Genomic DNA, 18,891 nt, shown 5'->3' on the forward strand with positions numbered 1-18,891 from the left:
CCTGATTTTTAATTTCACTTCGACAATAAATAAAATACCTTGTTATTGAGGAAACAATTATTTTAGCATAAATTTGTACAATCAGTAATTTGGCTCATTGCTGCGTATCTGCTTGGCACACATCTCAAACTGTGATTTGACGCCAACCTGGCAAATCATTATTTATTATACTTTCCTTTTATCACCGCATGTTTATTAAAACATTACAACTTGAATAATGAGTCATGTAACGATGCCTTAACAATTTTTTTATGTTAGTAATTGAATAATAAAGGAGTATGGTGACCTTTTATGTTAACATTACGCTTGGCAATGGTTACAGATCTAAGTTAAATGTACTAAAAATGTTGACAAGGAAAAATTTAACAAAAACTTCTTTCCATATGCTAAAAATAGATTTTGTGGATTCATAGACCCAAAGATTACATTTTAGGCCTATTTGAATTAAGAATAATTGATTTGTTATTCACATAAACCCAGAACCTGTGCCACGGCTAGCATGGCCACACCAGCAAAGGATGGCACCGGGTCGCAGAATTCAGGACTCGCAGAGACTGCATCAGGAGGTACGATATTTTGCGCTGGCCCTCAATAAGGCTTAAGTATATGTGGGAATTACTTATTCAGAATTCTGATAAGCCTTAAGCATGTGCAAGAAATAGACATAAGTATAATAAACTAATACAATTCAGGCTTAATTGTCTCAGTGCGCAATAGAAATACGATAAAATTTAACAGAACAACTTGTCATTAATTGCCAAGCTCATGATGTATAGCCAAATATGTATAGTGAAGGATAGCTAAATTTGATAATGACAGACACAAAACAAGGTGAAATTTTCCAGTTAACGGATTTTGTAAAGAAAGGTGGAGAAGTGGTAATAAATAAAGGTGATATAAAAGAAGTTTTTCATTGTGATGACAATGCTTCTCAATCATCAATCAATGAATGGCAAAATCTGTAGTGTGGTTCTAGATCCAGAAAATGCTGCTACCGATAGTGGAAAAAGTGACAGAGAAGTTACTGAAAACGAGAAAATTTCATTTGACAAGTTAGTCGGAATTCTTGAAACAACAGTTACAGGACTTCAATAATGCAACTCAACAGGAGATTATGTCTGTCTACAGAATTAAAGAGAAAGTATTAGCACAAAAATAAACGGAGCAATTTAAACAACTTACATTGAAAGAACTGTTTAATAGCTTTTTTTTGGGGGGGGGGGTAAATTTTGATATCCTTTAGATCATAAATACTTCATTATTTCATATATCACAATTTAATATTTTTAATTTTATAATTTCTACAAGCCATCTTCCTAGATTTAAACAGATAATCTCATATCCGAAAAAATCCCAAAATCCGGAATTACCAAAGTCCCGACGAGTCCGGATTTCGGACTTTGTACTGTATAGCTTATAAAAAGAAAGCAACTTACCCAGATGTGTAAGAATGCATCATACATCCATATGGTTGCCAAATACTAAAGCCTTGAAATCGTCCATCACTGAGTAACCATTTACATGAATCAATTCCTAAAAAGATATTTAAAGGGATAAAAACTCCAATTTTGCATGAAAATGTTTGATTTATAAATAATGGTTTTAAAAGTAATAAAATTTCATGAATAAGTTACATACAATATGGGTGAAATAGAAATAATGCAGGATAATAGATAATAGACCAGGTGATTAGACTTATTACAATTCGACTCTTAATAAGGAATGCTAGTACTTGAGAATGACCAGGGGCATAGTAAGCATAACTGATGACCGGACCACAATACTATTTTAGCATCCCCCAAGGAAAACATATAGTAATATAACATATAGAATATACTCATTATAACAATATAATACAAATAACAATAAAATGCCATATCAATCTTAAAATACTCTGTAATGTATATGAATAGTCATTACCTAACTACACATCTACAAAATGCTAGTTTGTTTTTCGGGATGACAGGCTGAGGTTAGGCTTTAAATTTGAGACAAAAAAATCTAGTTAAAAGAATCAATACTAGAATGGATTTAGATATGTGTCTGTGTCAGTAGAAAATTCAGATATACACTCATCTAAAATTAGTTAAAAAGATATATATTTTACATATTTATATAACTGTTTTAAAAATATAGTTCATGCCAGACAAAGACTTAAGTTATGAAATTAAAATTCAGCGTATTTTGCTATAAAACTGTAGCTTCATTTCTGGTGTAATTTGTGGTAGAACTGCCCTCTGTTAATTACTAATTCTTCCAGCCCATTAACAGTAACAGTAAACACTTGTGCTCTGGCACTCTATCTTGTTTCAGATTTATGTTTAATAATTTTCTTTAATGCATTTTTTAATTCCCATTGTACTGCTGAACAAGAGAAAAAGAGCTATATGTTTTCAATTATTCCAAAACATGTTACAACTACTGGATCTTTCTTAACTACAGTAATATAGTTTTTAAACAATGAAAGAAGTTAATATATATTGTATACAAGTAGATATATTTATTAACAATATAATATTATAATACATTAATATAATTTATTACAGTCAAATACCGAAAATCCGCTGACCTGAAATCCGCCAACTCCTGAAATTCGCGTTGCCTCTCAAAAATATAAACATTCAGTTTATATAGGTTCCGGAAACCGCAACATTGAGTACGAAATATCGAAGAAAAAATACTTATTGAGTAAAAAAGTCATAATTACCAAATAATAATGAGTCATAACGGAAATACCAAATTATTGACATCGATAAAAGTTTTTTCCCGTCTAATCTGCATCAAGGTAAAAAAGCAGACGATTCACTCAACTCTTCTTCCAAGTTCCCAATTCATGTTATTGTATTTTCTGAGCTTTGTTATCTAACAAGATTATTTAGTGCCGCATTTTTTTTAATTCGGATATTTTGTGGATAAATTACGAATATTTTAAATTTCAACTATTTTTAATACAATTACAGATAAGAAACACACTCATGATTTTACTGCTTGCAACGTTGAAACACGTAAACACATTGCATTGACGGTAATGCAAAAAGTGCAAATTCTGCAAAAGATGGAGACAGGTGCATTTTATAGCAGAATCTTATAGAATTGCGATACAATTGTGTACGATATACGGAAAAGAAAAGCTGTTGAAATTTTAGAGCAACAATGATTCTAAAACCAGAAATCTTTGCATGAGGCGAAATCGGCAAACCTCGATGCTGCGTATATATAATACAATGAATAATATAATCAATTTACATATGCAATAATAATTCCTGAAATCCACAAAATACTAAAATCCGCACAACCTCTGGTCACAAGCTTTGCGGATTTCTGGACTTCTACTGTACTATATATACCTTTGTTTTGCCTTTCATGAAGCAAATTTATCAGTTTCTTTATCACAGTCGATCATTTCAAATTTTTCTCTTTCCACATTTAAAAATGCTAAGTCATTAGGCAATCTTATCCCATCCTTGATCGTAGATATAACAAAATTAATTTTAATTTGCTGAACGAATGTTCACAGCTAGCAATTGATACTGACACATTAATGAGTATTTGAAGTGCGACTCTCAAGTTTGGAAAAACCTTTTCTCCATACGAGATTTTAAAGGTAAGATCTAATGAAGTTTTAGTTTCAATATCTTTTCTAGTGGGGAGTAACATCTTACACTCACATATTTTGAGACAGAGTTCTGCTCCAGTAAACCTGTATTATAAAATTCATCCGAATGTTTATAATTCCTTCAAAGATCAGTATCAGTATTATCCTTGTTTAATGAATTTTCAACATCCAGTAAATAGCCACATTTGGAATTAATATTAATTAATAAAATAGTCATGTAAATTGTAAACTTATTTCCTGCTACAGACAATCACAGACTCTTTTCATAGCGTGAGAAATTTCACTTTCTGCAGAAAGGCCAACATCTCTAGCCAATTCGGGCATTTTTCAGCATCTTTTAACATGGATTGTTATATCAATACCCCTTTTTTCACAAAGAAATTTTTCTATTACCTCTTCACAGATCTCGTCTCAAATTTCTGCAAATTCAGTCACTAATGATTCAAGATCATACAATAATTCTCTAAAATTCATTTCAGAATCTTGTAATATGAGTTGCACAGGATCAATTTGATGTGTATGCGTGATATTTATAATGACGAGGAAACTGATTTAAATCATATTGGAGTACATCGAGATGAAACACTACATTTAGTACAGAATTATAAGCCGAATAAAATAAAAACATCTGCCCTGAAGATGAGGATAGTGCCGACAGATCAACTTCCAGTTCATTGTGCGCCGCGACATATATTAAAACGACGTATGTAAATACATATTTTTAACAAGCTAATTTTACAATCCTCAACAGAACAGAAAAAAGGTTATTAGTACAATATTTTTATTAAAATTAACTTTTGCAAGTTAAATATTTACCACAGGGTTTTTCAATCACTGGAGTATCCCCCCCCCCCCGAAGAGGACAATGTGGTCAGTTTTACTGACCAACTTTCACTTAGCTGTTAAGTATTTCACTTTAGTTTATAAATATAAAAAACTACTTTTATTCAAGTTTCAGGATTAACCTATATTTTCTATATATATATATATATATATTTTTTTTTTTTTTTTTTTTTTTGTTTAACTGATTAAACACTTTAGAAAATAATCTAAATAAATGTATGTAATAAGTAGAAATGTTAACATGTAAATGATGCAGAAAAATTGATTGCAATGCTGAAGATTTGATCCATAACGAACAGGAAACTTGGCAGTTGAGGCAGATTAAATATTCATTTTTATCTCAGTTGACATCTGTGGCCACAATTCACTTAGCACTCTAATCATGCCATCTCAAGCATTTTACATTTTTGATAGCTTTGTGGTAAGAAAAGAAGCAGTGTGGAAGCATTTTAGAGGTAGCAGAAACATAGTTGTCCAATATGGAAAATCACTAAGAGAAAAGTTTTGGTTCTCAAAATTTTGAGTTTGTGTTCCAAATTAACAAGTTACCAGTGTTACAGAAGTCAAATGATATAGATTAATCAAGAAATGACATAATCCAGAAATAGTTATTACATTTTTAGAATGGAAAAGGGCAATACTCAAGTTAAAATGAGAAATTAAAAGGCTATTACTAATTTAGGTACTTTTCCATTTTCCGCAAATCTTGCCAAGCAGACTTTATTGGTGACAACACACAGTATACACATAAAAAATGTTAGTTCTAAGAAATTTTTATTTTGAAGGCATAAAAATTTTAATATTGTTTAAAATTTTGTAAAAAGAAAATAAATAAAGCTGATAAATTTGTAAAAAGACATTAATTTAAGAATTTACTAGATGCTTTCATGGTACAACATCCTGATTCGCCGTTTCATTTCATGTGATCCCAAGTCATCCCATCTCACGTAAACTACGCTACAAAATTCTAATTCTCTCAGTAATTATCTACATTAATTTCAAGTTAAATATTAATTTATAATACAATTTTAAATGCAAGAATTATTTTAATTCGTACGAATAGCTTACTCAGAAGTTATGTAAAAACGCAGTGTTTTACTTTGCTAGTGCATTCTCATTAGAACTGATGAATTTAACCCTCGACTTTGCATTTTCCATATTTTCGCCTTCGGATGAGCAATGTGATTGCATCCTAATTGACTAATTACCTTGAATGGCCTTAGGGTATAAAATTGAACTATCTGGGTAAAAATTCTATGAAATTGTATGCCAGTATTGAAAGAAACAATCAATCTGATAAGAAATAGCTGCGACTTGTTTTGAAAATGAGGCGTAAAAGGTTACCAGCGAGGATATTTCGTTTGGCTTCGGTTGTACCATTTTTGGCGATTTTATCACTTGCTCTTGCAAAATGGAAAAGTACTCTAATTTAAGTTATAATTTTGATTCATATACTTTTTATCTTACATCTAGATGTAAGTAATATTTTAGTTTTGGCGACAGATGAAACCAACTATGTAGCAGTTGTTGTAGGGACAAAGATAATAGATAGTGTAATAGATGACTGGAAATGGTGAACATACTGCTGGCAACTTATTGATGCAATTTTTGAAGAATCAGAAATCGCTTCATAATCTGAGCATACCTTTCTTACTTGTTGATTCCTCTATTTAAACACATCTTATGGCATTGCACAGCCCAATGGGTACAATTTGCACTTCATAATTTGACATTTATAGTTTAAATCAGAAATTTAAATGTCTCCTGTCAAAATCTCATTAGTTATTGTCTTTCATATTTTAGATATATTTTTCAAGTTTTCAAAAGGAAGGGGATAATAATCTTTTAACAGTGGTGAAAGAGATACATTGGGCAAAAAAAGATGCGAACCACCGATTTAACTCCTTCTTGGTCGGACCTTTTTTTCGAATTTCTGACCCCCCAAAAAAAGAATTTTTTTTTATTGCTGAAAAATAATATATGTTCTACCCTATATTCAAAAATGCAAAATATTTTGGACAGTAAGCGGTTTTTGATGGACTAACAGGTAGTTATGCAACATCCCATCCACTGATCACCAGTTTTCTCCGTAATGCATAAGTTTTAAATTTTAAAATAATACGATGTTGTACTATATTAACTCTATTGTTTGGATGTGTTTAATACAGTACATAGTCTGAAATCTGGACTGGTCGGGACTTCGGCAATTCCGAATTTGGGATTTTTCTGGATAATAGATCATCAATTTAAATCTGGTAAGACGGCATGCAGAAATTATACAATTAAAAATATGAAACCGCAATTTATGAAATAAAGAGCAATTATGATCTAAAGGATATCAAAATTTACAAAAAAAAGCTTAATATTTATTTGTTTACTTTATTAAACATTTCTTTCAATGTAAGTTGCTTCCACAAAAAATTCAAAAAGTTCCCTTTTCTTTTTTCGTGTGTCACATACAGTGGACTTTCCAATGTCACACTCCTAGCATAATTTTGAGACGGATATGCCTTTATCCATTTTTTGCAGCAATTCCACTTTTTGTTTTTATTTAATGGACATCGAAACATGGTTTCGCTTTTCTATCGACCACATTCCTTTGGCAACTCCAGAATTGGAAACTCTTTTCGACATAATCAAAAGTTCACGCTTAGTTTCTATAGAATTGCCATAATAATAACAGTCTGTAAAAAATAATAAGCTAGATCAAATTAGAAGATCAGAGAGCAGCACAGTCTGCTACAATTGAAATGCCTTAGAATCAGTAAAGTAATTTTAGCCTAGCTTAACAGCGTTCGTTATACATTATCAGCTGTGTATCACAAGGTTGGCGACGAAAGCCAAGTTGTTTCGCTAAGTTTAGTCTTGCTCCTACTGCGTGCTGAATTAAGCCTGAATTGTATTAGTTTAGTTATTTACTATACCTATGTTTATTTCTTGCACATGCTTCAAACAAATCCGAGTCCTGAATAAATAAACTCCCGCATATACTTAATGCTTTATCTAGGGCCCGGTGCCCGATACCGCCTGATGCAGTCTCTATGGGTCCTAAATTCTACTACAAAGTGCTTTCCTAAGTTCTAAATTTTCATTGTGCCTAAACTTTGGATCCCAGTGCTTTCCCTAAATAATAAAAACTTCTTATCACTTACTTTTGCCGCCCGGTGCTTCCCCAAATCCAAAATTTTTGTCTTCTCTAAATTCTGCCGTCTGGTGCCAACAAATTCTGCTGCCATTTCTGGGTTTATGGTGAATAACATATCAGTTATTCTTAATTAAAATAGCACTAAATGTAATCTTTTGGCCTGGGAGCTTTATTAACAAAATCTATTTTTATCATATGAAAAGAAATTTCTGTTGAATTTTTCCTCGTCAATATTTCTTAGGGCATTTAAAAATCTATAATTATCGCCAAGCATAATGTTAGCATAAAAGGTTGCCATACTCTTGTTATTCAATTACTAATATAAAAAAAGTTTAGACATCACAGCATGAGTTATTACTGAAGCTGCCATGTATTGATAAATATGCAGTGATGAAAGCAAAATACAGTACAAAGTCCGTAATTCGGATTCATCGGGACTTCGGTGACTCTGGATTAGGATTTTTTCCGGATTATAGATCATCAATTTAAATCTGGTAAGACGGCATGCATAAATTATACAATTAAAATATGAAACCATAATTTATGAAATAAAGAGCAATTATGATCTAAAGGATATCAAATTTTACAAAAAAAAAAACAAAAAAAAAAAAGCTTAATATTTATTTGTTTACTTTACTAAACATTTCTTTCAACGCGCACATGCGTAAAGGATACAAATAAAAAGTTTGTGGCCTTTAAGGTCCGGATTATAGATCATTCCGGATAATGGACGTTAAGATTACGGACTTTATACTGCATAATAAATAATGACTCACCAGGTCGGCATCAGGAATATAAAATAGGTGAATGTTTAAGATGTATGCCGAGTAGATACTCAGCTACGGAGCCAAATTATTAATCTCACAAATTTATGTTTACATGATTGCTTTTTTACAATGAGGTATTGTATTTAGTGCCTAAGTGAAATTAAGAATCAGAATTGGTTGATCTTTACAATATGGTAACTGGTAGTTTGGCGACATTTTGGAGGCGATAAAGGTTACTACCTGGGACTTTGGTAATAATGTGAGCAGTACTCAGTTCCGATTACGCATTATTTTGTGTGAGGGAAATGAGAGATCATGGGATATGTCATGTGATATTAATGGACGAATTACGGTTCTTTAATCGGAAAAGGGGGGAAATCGGGAAAAAATCTGGAAATTTTGTATTTGGTTTATTCTGTGTTGTGTGAAACAGTGTTCGTGAATTTTTGGATCCCATAGCCGTAACTAAAGAAAAGTTTATCGGACACGTAATCAAGATTCTGAAGAAGATTAGGTAAGTTAGTATTTTTAATTATTTGAGGATATTATTTTTATGCATTGTTGTAAATGTAAGGTGGAAAGGAATTTGGTATTATTGGGAAAATTGTTATTAGCAATGATTTAGTTTAAAGTAATTAGGATTGTAAGGTAATTTTTATTAATTTAATGTATGTGCTCATTTATATTTTAAGTAGTGTTTTTGAATTTAATTATATTTTAATGAAATGATAGTTATTTTGTGAATTTTATGCTTGTAGGAATTTGGTATACGTTTAAGTTGAAATAAACGTGCATGGAAATAATTTAAATATTTTATACTAAATATTTGTAATGCTTCATGTATGAATTCGTTGGTGACGTGTATAATGTAATAGATGATTTAGAGGTAAAAGTTTTTGGATATTTTATTTATTTTATATGTGGAAATGTTCATATTTGGAAAGGGTAAATACTTTTTCGCGATCATGTAATTTCATATATGTTCTTTTTACCGGGTTTAAAGATTGAGAAAATTGTCATGTATTTTCGTGAAATTTTTTTAATTTATGAGAAAAAAGCAGTGTACATGGATATAGTGAAGAGTGTGCGCAATGCCATTTTTGTGCAATTCTGGGATGTTTTTTTAAGTAAAAATAAGTCGACGTGTACATGGTTTATGCGTATGTGCTATTTTAAAAATGCGTAAGGAGGATGGTATTGTGCAGTTTTTCCTAATTTTGCAGTGAATATTTGTCATGATTAAGCAGTTTTGTTTCATAAAATTTCTAGCATAAGTGTAATTCGGCTAGTAGATTGTTGGAAGAAGTGTTCAGGAGATAAAAAGAAAAGAAATATGTCTTTACTTCGTGAAGACAAAATGGCGGCGGGGAAAAAAAAATAGAGGGTTGCTGTAGGAGAGTTGGTCGCCAAATTTTCGCCAAAAAATTGCCAAGTTACCATAATGTAAAGATCAACCGAGAATTTTTAAGTGAAAACCTACACGTTTTAGTATGGAAGGAAAAATCAAATGCGTATTTATAAAGCATTAATAATAAAAAAAAGTTTGTGGCTCTGAGATCCAGATTTTAGATCATTCCGGATAATGGACGTCCGGATTTCGGACTTTGTATTGTATAAATATCTACAAAAAATAATTATTAAAATTACATAAAAAATGCTTTAGTGAATGGTTTTCCAACCTTACCATTAAAGCAGCTTTACAACCTGCCTTGGACATCAAAGTATAAAAACCACATTTAACAGAAAACCAAAATAATTTATTTAATCAATATTTTTTTTATACAGTAGTTCTTTTATAAATTTATATACATACTATATATATTTCCTACTTTGCAGTGATGAAAAAAATTGGCTATGAATATTAAAAATATTGGGTTGGAGGGAAAGTTCTGTCGTATTTTAAAGAAAATATTTGAATTCATTTATAAAAATATGTGCTTAATATTAATCAATTATATATGCTCCGTTATTTGTTACAACATGTTGCCATCTTCCAAGTAACCTGTAAATTCCTGTTTTGTAGAAATTCTCATCCATGGAGTTAAAATAGTCAGCAACTGCCTTAGAAACACTTTCAAAAGACTTGAATTTTTTTCCCGTTAGATAATTTTGCAGAGATCTGAACAGGTAATAATCAGAGGGTGCAATGTCAGGTGAATATGGGGGGTGACTAAGGATTTCCCATCCTAACGCATTCAGTTTTTGTAGTGTCACCACTGCAGTATGCGGGCGAGCATTATCGTGATGGAACACTATTCCTTTTCTGAACGCTAATGCTGGCCTTTTTTCTTTGATAGCTGCATTCAATTTATCCAGCTGATTGCAGTACAGATCCGCGTTGATGTTTTTTCCCTGTTTCAGCAACTCGTAATACACTGGACCTTTCCTGTCCCACCACAAACAAAGCAGTACTTTTCGTTGATGGATACTTGGTTTTGGAACTGTTGCTGAGGATGTTCCTGGTTTGCAGTAAGATTTTTTTCTTTTAATATTCTCGTAAAGAATCCACTTTTCATCTCCAGTAACCAGCCTGTCCAAAAACGGCTCCACATTGTGTCTAATCAGATGTGATGAACATATTCTTACACGATCAGACAAATTCTTTTCCGTTAATTCATGTGGAACCCAAACACTTTGCTTTAACACAAACCCAAGTGATTTAATGTGATCTCCAACAGTTGTATGATGAATGCCAAACTCTTCTGCAATTTCTCGACTTGTTAAATGTGGATTATTTTCCAACATGGATCGAAAAACATCATTATCGATCTTGGATAATCGTCCAGATCGAACACTTTCTTTGAGGCTCAGGTCCCCGGAACGAAATTTGCTAAACCATCTTTGACAAGTACAAACATTTACAATATCTTTTCCATATACCGCACATAATTTTTTACATGCAACAGATGCGTTGCTTCCTTTTTGGAATTCATATAAAATGCAGTGTCGTAAATGCACTTTATCTACCGACATGTTTTTCCCTTTAAATATTACAAGTAAATGATGAACGGTAAAAAAGGGCACCTTTTATATTATACAGCAGCTAAAAAAACAAAAAAAAAACATCCGATTGACTCACTAGCCAGATGTTTTTTTTATTTACAAGAAAAATCATCTGCCTATTTAAAATACGACAGAACTTTCCCTCCAACCCGATATGTTGAATGGTTTTTTTTTAATTGAAATTCTAACAGATATCACACGGATATTTAATAACAGATATGCAAGGCAGGAAATTTCACTGCAAAAATTATGAAGAAACTACAACTAGTTGTGCTATCTCTTAGCAATATTCAGAAATACAAAAATAATCATGGAATTTAAAGCAACGTGTGAGTAGCGATGAATTCGGTTTCAATGATGGAATTTTTCACATTATCGCATGGCATGCGACACCGACCGCGTGAGATGGGATGCAGACCTAGAAGGGGTTAAGAAGTCTGCAAAAGCTAAAAAATGTTAAATAAGTTCACATGCATAAGCATTCTTATTTTGCATATAATTTCTAAAAATCTTGTAACAAAGTCCAACAGTCTAATTCGTTGTACAGTGTCATGAAATCATGCATTTCGGTACACAATGCAGTTCCCATTTTTTTTACACTGAAGGAGCTGTGTCGTAATGTGACACAATATACTTCTAGCTGTAGTTGAATGTATACCTACTCATTCATCCACAGATATGATATTATAAGTAACTGTAAATTTGTCAAAGCCCAGGTTATCCAAGCTTGCATTACTCTTTAAGAAGTCCAAAATAACTGTCGCTTCTGAGCAGATCCATTTCTGAATTAGTGTTTATACTGTGAAGTTGTACCCAGCCACATATATAGGGCTGTCACTGCCTTTCTCCTCCCAGTGCTCACTTTATGATGTCAATTTTCAAATTTTAAGCAATGATACTGTTTTTTTTTTTCTGCTGTTAGCCAAATGATACAGTAGCTGGTGACACTGACTGCCAAACCAATGGGCCTCGGTTAGAATCCCAGAGAGCCATGGATGTTTGTAATTGCATAAGTGTCTGTGCAGCAAGGAGGCATTTAAAACACATGATGAGGAACAAGTCCTCTCAAGTGATTGACAATAGCAGAAGAGAGGTGGGAGATCCTCATATCGCCCTACCCAGGGTATTCACCCTCAAAACTGGAATAGAGCTGTGCAGTTAGTGTAGTGGGACTATACCCATACAACCTGCTTCCACACCCACCCCTAAAGAACATGCAGAAAATTTTAACCACATATTAAAAGGTAAACTACATAGATGGCTGTCCTGAACACTAGGTTTAAACAGATGCCAAATGAGGGAGGAAAAAGTTAAAGGGGCTAATGCTATAAAAAAATAGGCCACAAGAGATGCTTTCCACCCAAGACATGAAAATGTCTTTATCTAGCACTGCTTCTAATAATCAAAACAAATATATGTTTATGTAATATTTTACACAAGCAACATAAATTTAGTAAAAAACTTCAAATATGCGGCATTCATACATTTGAAATCAGACAGATAACCACAGTTTCAACTTAAAAAAATAAAATCGTAAAACACTCCAGCCAAAAGAATAACCGAAAATAAGTTTCCCACTCTTCACTAAGTAAATATGAAATCTGAAAGCTCCAAATCTATCATTTTCAGTTGACAGATTCAAGAACGAATTTAACGAAAGAGTAAAAACAAAAATAAAAGAATCTTCGATCTATTTTTATAAATCAAATATGACAAATCTTCTAAACAACTTATCCATAAAAAATATCCACACCTCCATACACTTAATCAACAAGAAAGTTACATTTTTAAGATCACATTCGCTCATTTCATGCTGGCGTTAGATGTTAAATTTAATAAGTTTACGGAGAAAACACATACCAGATGTCAAATGAAGAATACCATGGTATCCAATGAAACCTAATACAACAAAAACAGCACATATTTTAGCATTGCGGGAATTAATGTGCTTTGCGATCTCACGAGGATCATGAGTATTCATCATTTATCAACTTGATTTTTATGAACTCACAAATTTATGTACAACAGACTTGAAATATACAGAAAAATTCGAGCATAACATAGAGTATACATTCCCTTCAACAGCACCCTTTTCGTCGCAAACATACAGACAAAACAGACACCATGCACACCGAAAAACAACCACAACGAGCGCCTCTGTTATGATAACCAAAGGAAGAAAAGAGTTGAAAACTTTAACCATTACTTTCCCCACTTTTTGCCGTTTATTTCTTGAGGGCGCTACTGTTTTGTTTCATGCAGACATATAATAATTCTTTGTTTGTGACACTCAAAACACGGAATATTAAAGAGCAGCTTTTTACTTTTTATTTGCAGAAAATTCTGCTGCTTTCATTCATGTCAATTTTTTGGAATTATCCAGAGAGTTCTAAGTAAAACTTCACTTACATAGCTGGCCGGTCTTGTCTATTAAGTAATTACGTTAAAAATTTGAAATGGTTTATGTTTTAATCACAGAAAGCACTAAAACTAAGCAATGCTTCAAATTTTATATAAAAGCAGTTTCCTCTTTACTGCACAAACATAAAAGTTTAAGAGTACGTAACTAAAGCCAGAATTTAAATTCTGCAGGAACCCAGCTCCAGAAATTCTCAGTTTTTTAGGAAAATCGTAATTCCAGCTGGAACTCACCAGAGCCCTAAATAAAAGGGCTCTGGCACTTCCTTCATGTAATAAGTTAAACATAGTTTCAACAGGCAAAGTTTACTTCAATAAAAGGTGTGCGTTAAAAATCGCTTATAACTTCTAAATGCATATTTGTATTTTTCTGAGAAACAAACATTTAGACGGAGGTTGAGTCTTTTAAGTAAGGAAAAGCTTCCATCCATATATCAAAGATTTATGATCCAGGTAAGGCAATGAATTTATGACAGACGATACAATTGTTATTCCCGAAAGTGCTAAAAGTGATCACCTTGAATCTTCCAGAAATTCTCAGTTTTTTAGGCAAATCGTAATTCCAGCTGGAACTCACCAGAGCCCTAAGTAAAAGGGCTCTGGCACTTCTTTCATGTAATAAGTTAAATATAGTTTCAACAGGCAAAGTTTACTTCAATAAAAGGTGTGCGTTAAAAATCGCTTATAACTTCTAAATGCATATTTGTATTTTTCTGAGAAACAAACATTTAGACGGAGGTTGAGTCTTTTAAGTAAGGAAAAGCTTCCATCCATATATCAAATATTTATGATCCAGGTAAGGCAATGAATTTATGACAGACGATACAATTGTTATTCCCGAAAGTGCTAAAAGTGATCACCTTGAATCTTCGTCGTGCACGACCAGCGTTAGTAGCCTCCAACTGAACTCCTGCAGACCTTTGAACTATGTAACGAATTACAGAACTATGCAATGAAACTGTCAATGGCGCAGATCTTACATTTGTTTTCATATTGTTATCGGATCTGATTCAAGGAATTTTTTTTTTCTTAATCACATTTTGCTTAACAGCTAGAATTTTACCGGCGTGGCATCACGGTCAGAAAGTGCTGGACACTTCTCCCTTTGTATTCAAAGCTACGATTATACGTTAAAATTTCATTCCATATTGTCATACTCTTTCCAGCATTATTTTTATACTAATAAGCGAACCTTTAACCGTTTACCCATTGGTGTGATGAAAAATGAATGGTGTTTATTTATCTCATGCCTTGAAACAGTACGTTATACCTCATATTCAGTGCTTAAATTCCTCCGGAGGCTGGCTGAGCATTTTTTACTTTTTGAATGAAATTGCAAGTAATGACGGAGCCCCAAATGATACGATATTTTTTCTTTTATTTAACTATTTGGCATGAATTTAATAATTTATTAAATTTTTGTTCTTTATTTAAATTTTTCTTCAAAACCTTTAATTTAAGAAAACGTCCCTTTCTTAAATTAAAGTATAAAATATGAAAGCTTTCAGAATTAATTATTTTATTTATTTATTTTCCTGAGAAATAATTTTTAAATGCTGCTTTCTGTCAATCTGCTGAAAAAAAGAGAGAAAGAACTGTTTTCTCTGAGCTTGTAATTACTTACGTTGTTTTGGAGGTTAGAACAATTACAACATTCCATATTAATTGTATATTCATTCAGTTCGTCATGGCTACTGCTGTTACCATTTCGAAGTTCCAGATATGCCTTTGTAGAACTTAAATTCTTAATTCCATCAAACGCATTTTATATTTTTTCTTTTCTGTTGCCTTTGCTGTCTACATGTATTCTGATAAATAACAAAGTCAGGTATATTAACAGTTTGGATAGAACATTTTTATCGGTAATTCTAACAAACTATTTTTAAGATCATTCCTATAATCAGACTCATTGAAGTTATTGTTGCATATTCTAACATTCTTTGTGTGGACAATATGCGCTGTTTGACATCTGTGCAGCTATTCTTTCATTAACTGAATGCAGAGTAAGAGAAAAAGTCAAATGCGAAAATCGTATTACGAAAAGCTGGCAAATTATAAGGGAACCAAGACTGAAAACACAACTGAACACTCTTCAACGTGACATCAAGAATGACTTTACTAACTTTGAGGCGCAACGCAGGCGAAAGTTCCTCAACTCTCTCGCAACAGAAGATAATTAACTTTTTAATATTGCAAAGAAATTTAAGAAACTTTTCAAACGAATTCATCCGCTCCCTTTTGTCAACGGAATGGTGCATTCAGACTAAGACAATGCCAACACTTTTACTTAAGGCTCCTCTAGGTATATAGTAGTAGCCTTAATCCTAACAACCGCATCAACTCTCTTAGATGCTCTCCATTTCCCAGAGAAAAACACAAATATTCATTTGACATTCTCCCTCCTTTACATTTTTTACTCATTCTAGACCCTTCAAGTCATTTATTATTTTGACCTTCCACAAGAAAACGTCGTCGACCGATGGCGGCCACTTGATTTAATACGAGGGCCATCCAGGAAGTAGATTACGTTTCCGTCTGTGTCCGCTAGGGGCGGGGCTAGCCCGGCCATCTTGGGGTCAGAGCGTTGCGCAGCTCAGTCTGCATCTAGCCGTGCTAGTGAGAGGTTCGTGCTGTGCTCCGTTCAGATACTGTGACGGTTTGAAATGTCTGCGTTAATTGAAAATCCTGCGAGGTGCGCTCAGTAATAAGGTTTCTGACTGCAAAAAACTGTAAACCGATAGAAATCTATCGGCAGCTTCGTGAAGTGTATGGGGACAACATTATCACTGAAGGTGGAGTGCGTCAGTGGGTCATAAGATTTCAAAATGGCCGAACCAATGTTCACGACGAAGATCGAAGTGGGAGACCCAGCATAGTGACCGCCGAACTTCTCGAAAAAGTCGATGCTAAAGTCCGTGAAAATCGAAATTTCACAATAACGGAACTTTCTTTGAGTTTTCCACAAATTTCGCGAAGTTTGTTGCACGAAATCATCAGCGAAAAGCTTGGTTACCACAAGTTTTGTGCAAGATGGAAGGCAAGAAGAGGTAACGAAGTGGTTGAAGGCGCAGGCGGCCGAATTTTTCGACGAAGGAATTTCCAAGCTCGTACATCGCTACGATAAATGCCTTAATTTGTATGGTGACTATGTAGAAAAGTAGTATTTGAGTGTGGCTTTCATCTGTATATAATAAAATTTGTTTCCTATACTTTGTTTATTTTTTTATTCCAAAACGTAATCTACTTTCTGGATAGCCCTCGTACTTTCGTCTTATTTTGTCCACACTAGTCATTTGTTTCACTGATAATCTTCACCGGATGCAGAGTATAAGAAAGCACTACTTTCTTATTATGTTCTTATTAGTGGTCTATGCGCAAATCGAAGATATATCATGTTTGTTTTATGATGCGTAGCACCGCAAGTAGCAACGACACAGCTTATGAATACTTCCTTAAACCGGAAGAGCAGAAATAGTTTTCAGTTTTGCTGTTAACGTTAGAGGTATATCCAATGTCTATACAAAGCCTACATAAGAGAAAAATTCAAGGTCTTCAGAGCTTCTATAAAGAAGCTCTCTGCTATAGACCTTGGGATATACATACAAAGACTTTGATACATATGCGCAGGTGGAAATAATTATGCAACAGCATTGGAAATCTGGCAATCAGGATTAAAAGGTGTACTTTTTGAAAGCGTGAGCGACGTTGATCAACTGGGAGGAATGTTGTGATTGGAAAACGAAGTGTATTTTCTACTGTTACAAAAATTTGAACCGCATCCACTGAGATGACGCTGACAGCAGCTTTCAATAAATTGTAATCTTTTCCATATTTATTAAATGAAATACCTTTCCTACTTGATTTATTGCGTTTGGCATTTGCTAAGCGCGCTGTAATGAGAAATCGGCATGTTGTGCAATAGGAAAAGTGTATTACAAAAATATCATATGTGATACACTTTTTCATAATCCTCAGCTAAGCATGTCAGAACTCGCTAATATTTTATTTTCTCTTGAATAATAGTTATTTTCTTTGACCTGGATTTCGTTCTCCCAGTAGAGTTTTAACTTTTTTCTGTGCATGCTTTTATACTTCTAGTTACAACAACAAAAAGGTGTGTGTGTGAAGTATTATTAGTTTTTGCGTAATTAATGTGGAAGCATTTAAAATAATGTTACAGTTAGATTCCCGAATTTGAAAGTGCATATTTCACGTTGGACAAATTTTGTGAAAAACCTATGCCTAGTGAGTCTCAAGCAGATTTGAATAATATTTAAAGGCAAATAAAAGATAAAAAAAGATAGACAAAACGCGTACTGTTTTTATAGAAGAAAAATTTTTATCCAAACTATACAATTTTCCTCATATTGCACTTTTGACACCTGCTTCACACAAGTGCAGTAAGATGAAATTAAGTGTTTCTCTGTTTGATCTGTTTAATATTGTGGTTATTTTTCTGTATTTAATGACTTACATCGGCTGTGAGCTTATGCACAAAGTACTATTGTGAAGTTTAAATAAGCAATCATCTGTAGTGAAAGAATGAATTAATGTATTTTGCATTAATTCCTCTGGGGTAAATTATTTTAGTTGACAAACGGCTTTCAGGAATAAAATTAAGTTCATGAACTGAGGTTTCACTGTAATGTGTAGGGCTGTAATGTAGAATTGGGTGTCACTTTGATTGGTGACAAATTTTGTTTAATTTTGGAGATGAAACCCCATTTCTGGTTACCATGATACTTTTAACTTTGTTTTAGCTTCCTGATTTTATTCAAGTGAAAATAGATCGATGTGTACATGGACAGAGTTAAGGGAGTGTGCAGTGCCTAATTTGTGCAATTCTCTGATGTTTTTTTAAGTGAAAATAGATCGATTGGTACATGGACACCAAGTTTGTGGAATTCTTTGACTTGTTCTTTTGATTTTGTGTAGCGGCTATCTTGCTTTCCTGGTACCGATCTTGGCATCATAAAAGAATAGCCATAAGATCAAAGGGCACCCAGTTGTAAACTTTTAGCAATATAAATTTTATGTGATGCATTATGAAAATTGATTAAAATTTTTATGACTTTTTTTTTTTTTTTTTTTTTTGTCGT

The 18,891-nt window shown here is 33.0% G+C and overlaps 2 protein-coding genes across 2 annotated transcripts in view; one reads left to right on the forward strand and one right to left on the reverse strand.

Moving 5' to 3' along the window:
* Nucleotides 1–13,544, reverse strand: part of LOC118192326 (N-acetylneuraminate (7)9-O-acetyltransferase) — an 80,564-nt gene extending 67,020 nt beyond the window's left edge. Inside the window, exons 1-2 of the mRNA XM_085809717.1 lie at nucleotides 13,235–13,544; nucleotides 1,437–1,533 (exon numbers count right to left, since the gene is read on the reverse strand). Coding sequence (XP_085665843.1) covers nucleotides 1,437–1,533; nucleotides 13,235–13,358 — 221 coding nt within the window. The 5' untranslated portion in view covers nucleotides 13,359–13,544. The remainder of the gene's footprint in view (nucleotides 1–1,436; nucleotides 1,534–13,234) is intronic.
* A 3,907-nt stretch (nucleotides 13,545–17,451) lies between these two features.
* Nucleotides 17,452–18,891, forward strand: part of LOC118200241 (protein SERAC1-like) — a 134,785-nt gene continuing 133,345 nt past the window's right edge. Inside the window, exon 1 of the mRNA XM_035372179.2 lies at nucleotides 17,452–17,608. The gene's annotated coding sequence lies outside the window, so the exon portion shown is untranslated. The remainder of the gene's footprint in view (nucleotides 17,609–18,891) is intronic.

Source organism: Stegodyphus dumicola, chromosome X2, assembly GCF_044657685.1.
Source record: "Stegodyphus dumicola isolate Sdum_Otavi_A_Nest chromosome X2, ASM4465768v1".
Classification (NCBI taxonomy): Eukaryota; Metazoa; Arthropoda; class Arachnida; order Araneae; family Eresidae; genus Stegodyphus; species Stegodyphus dumicola.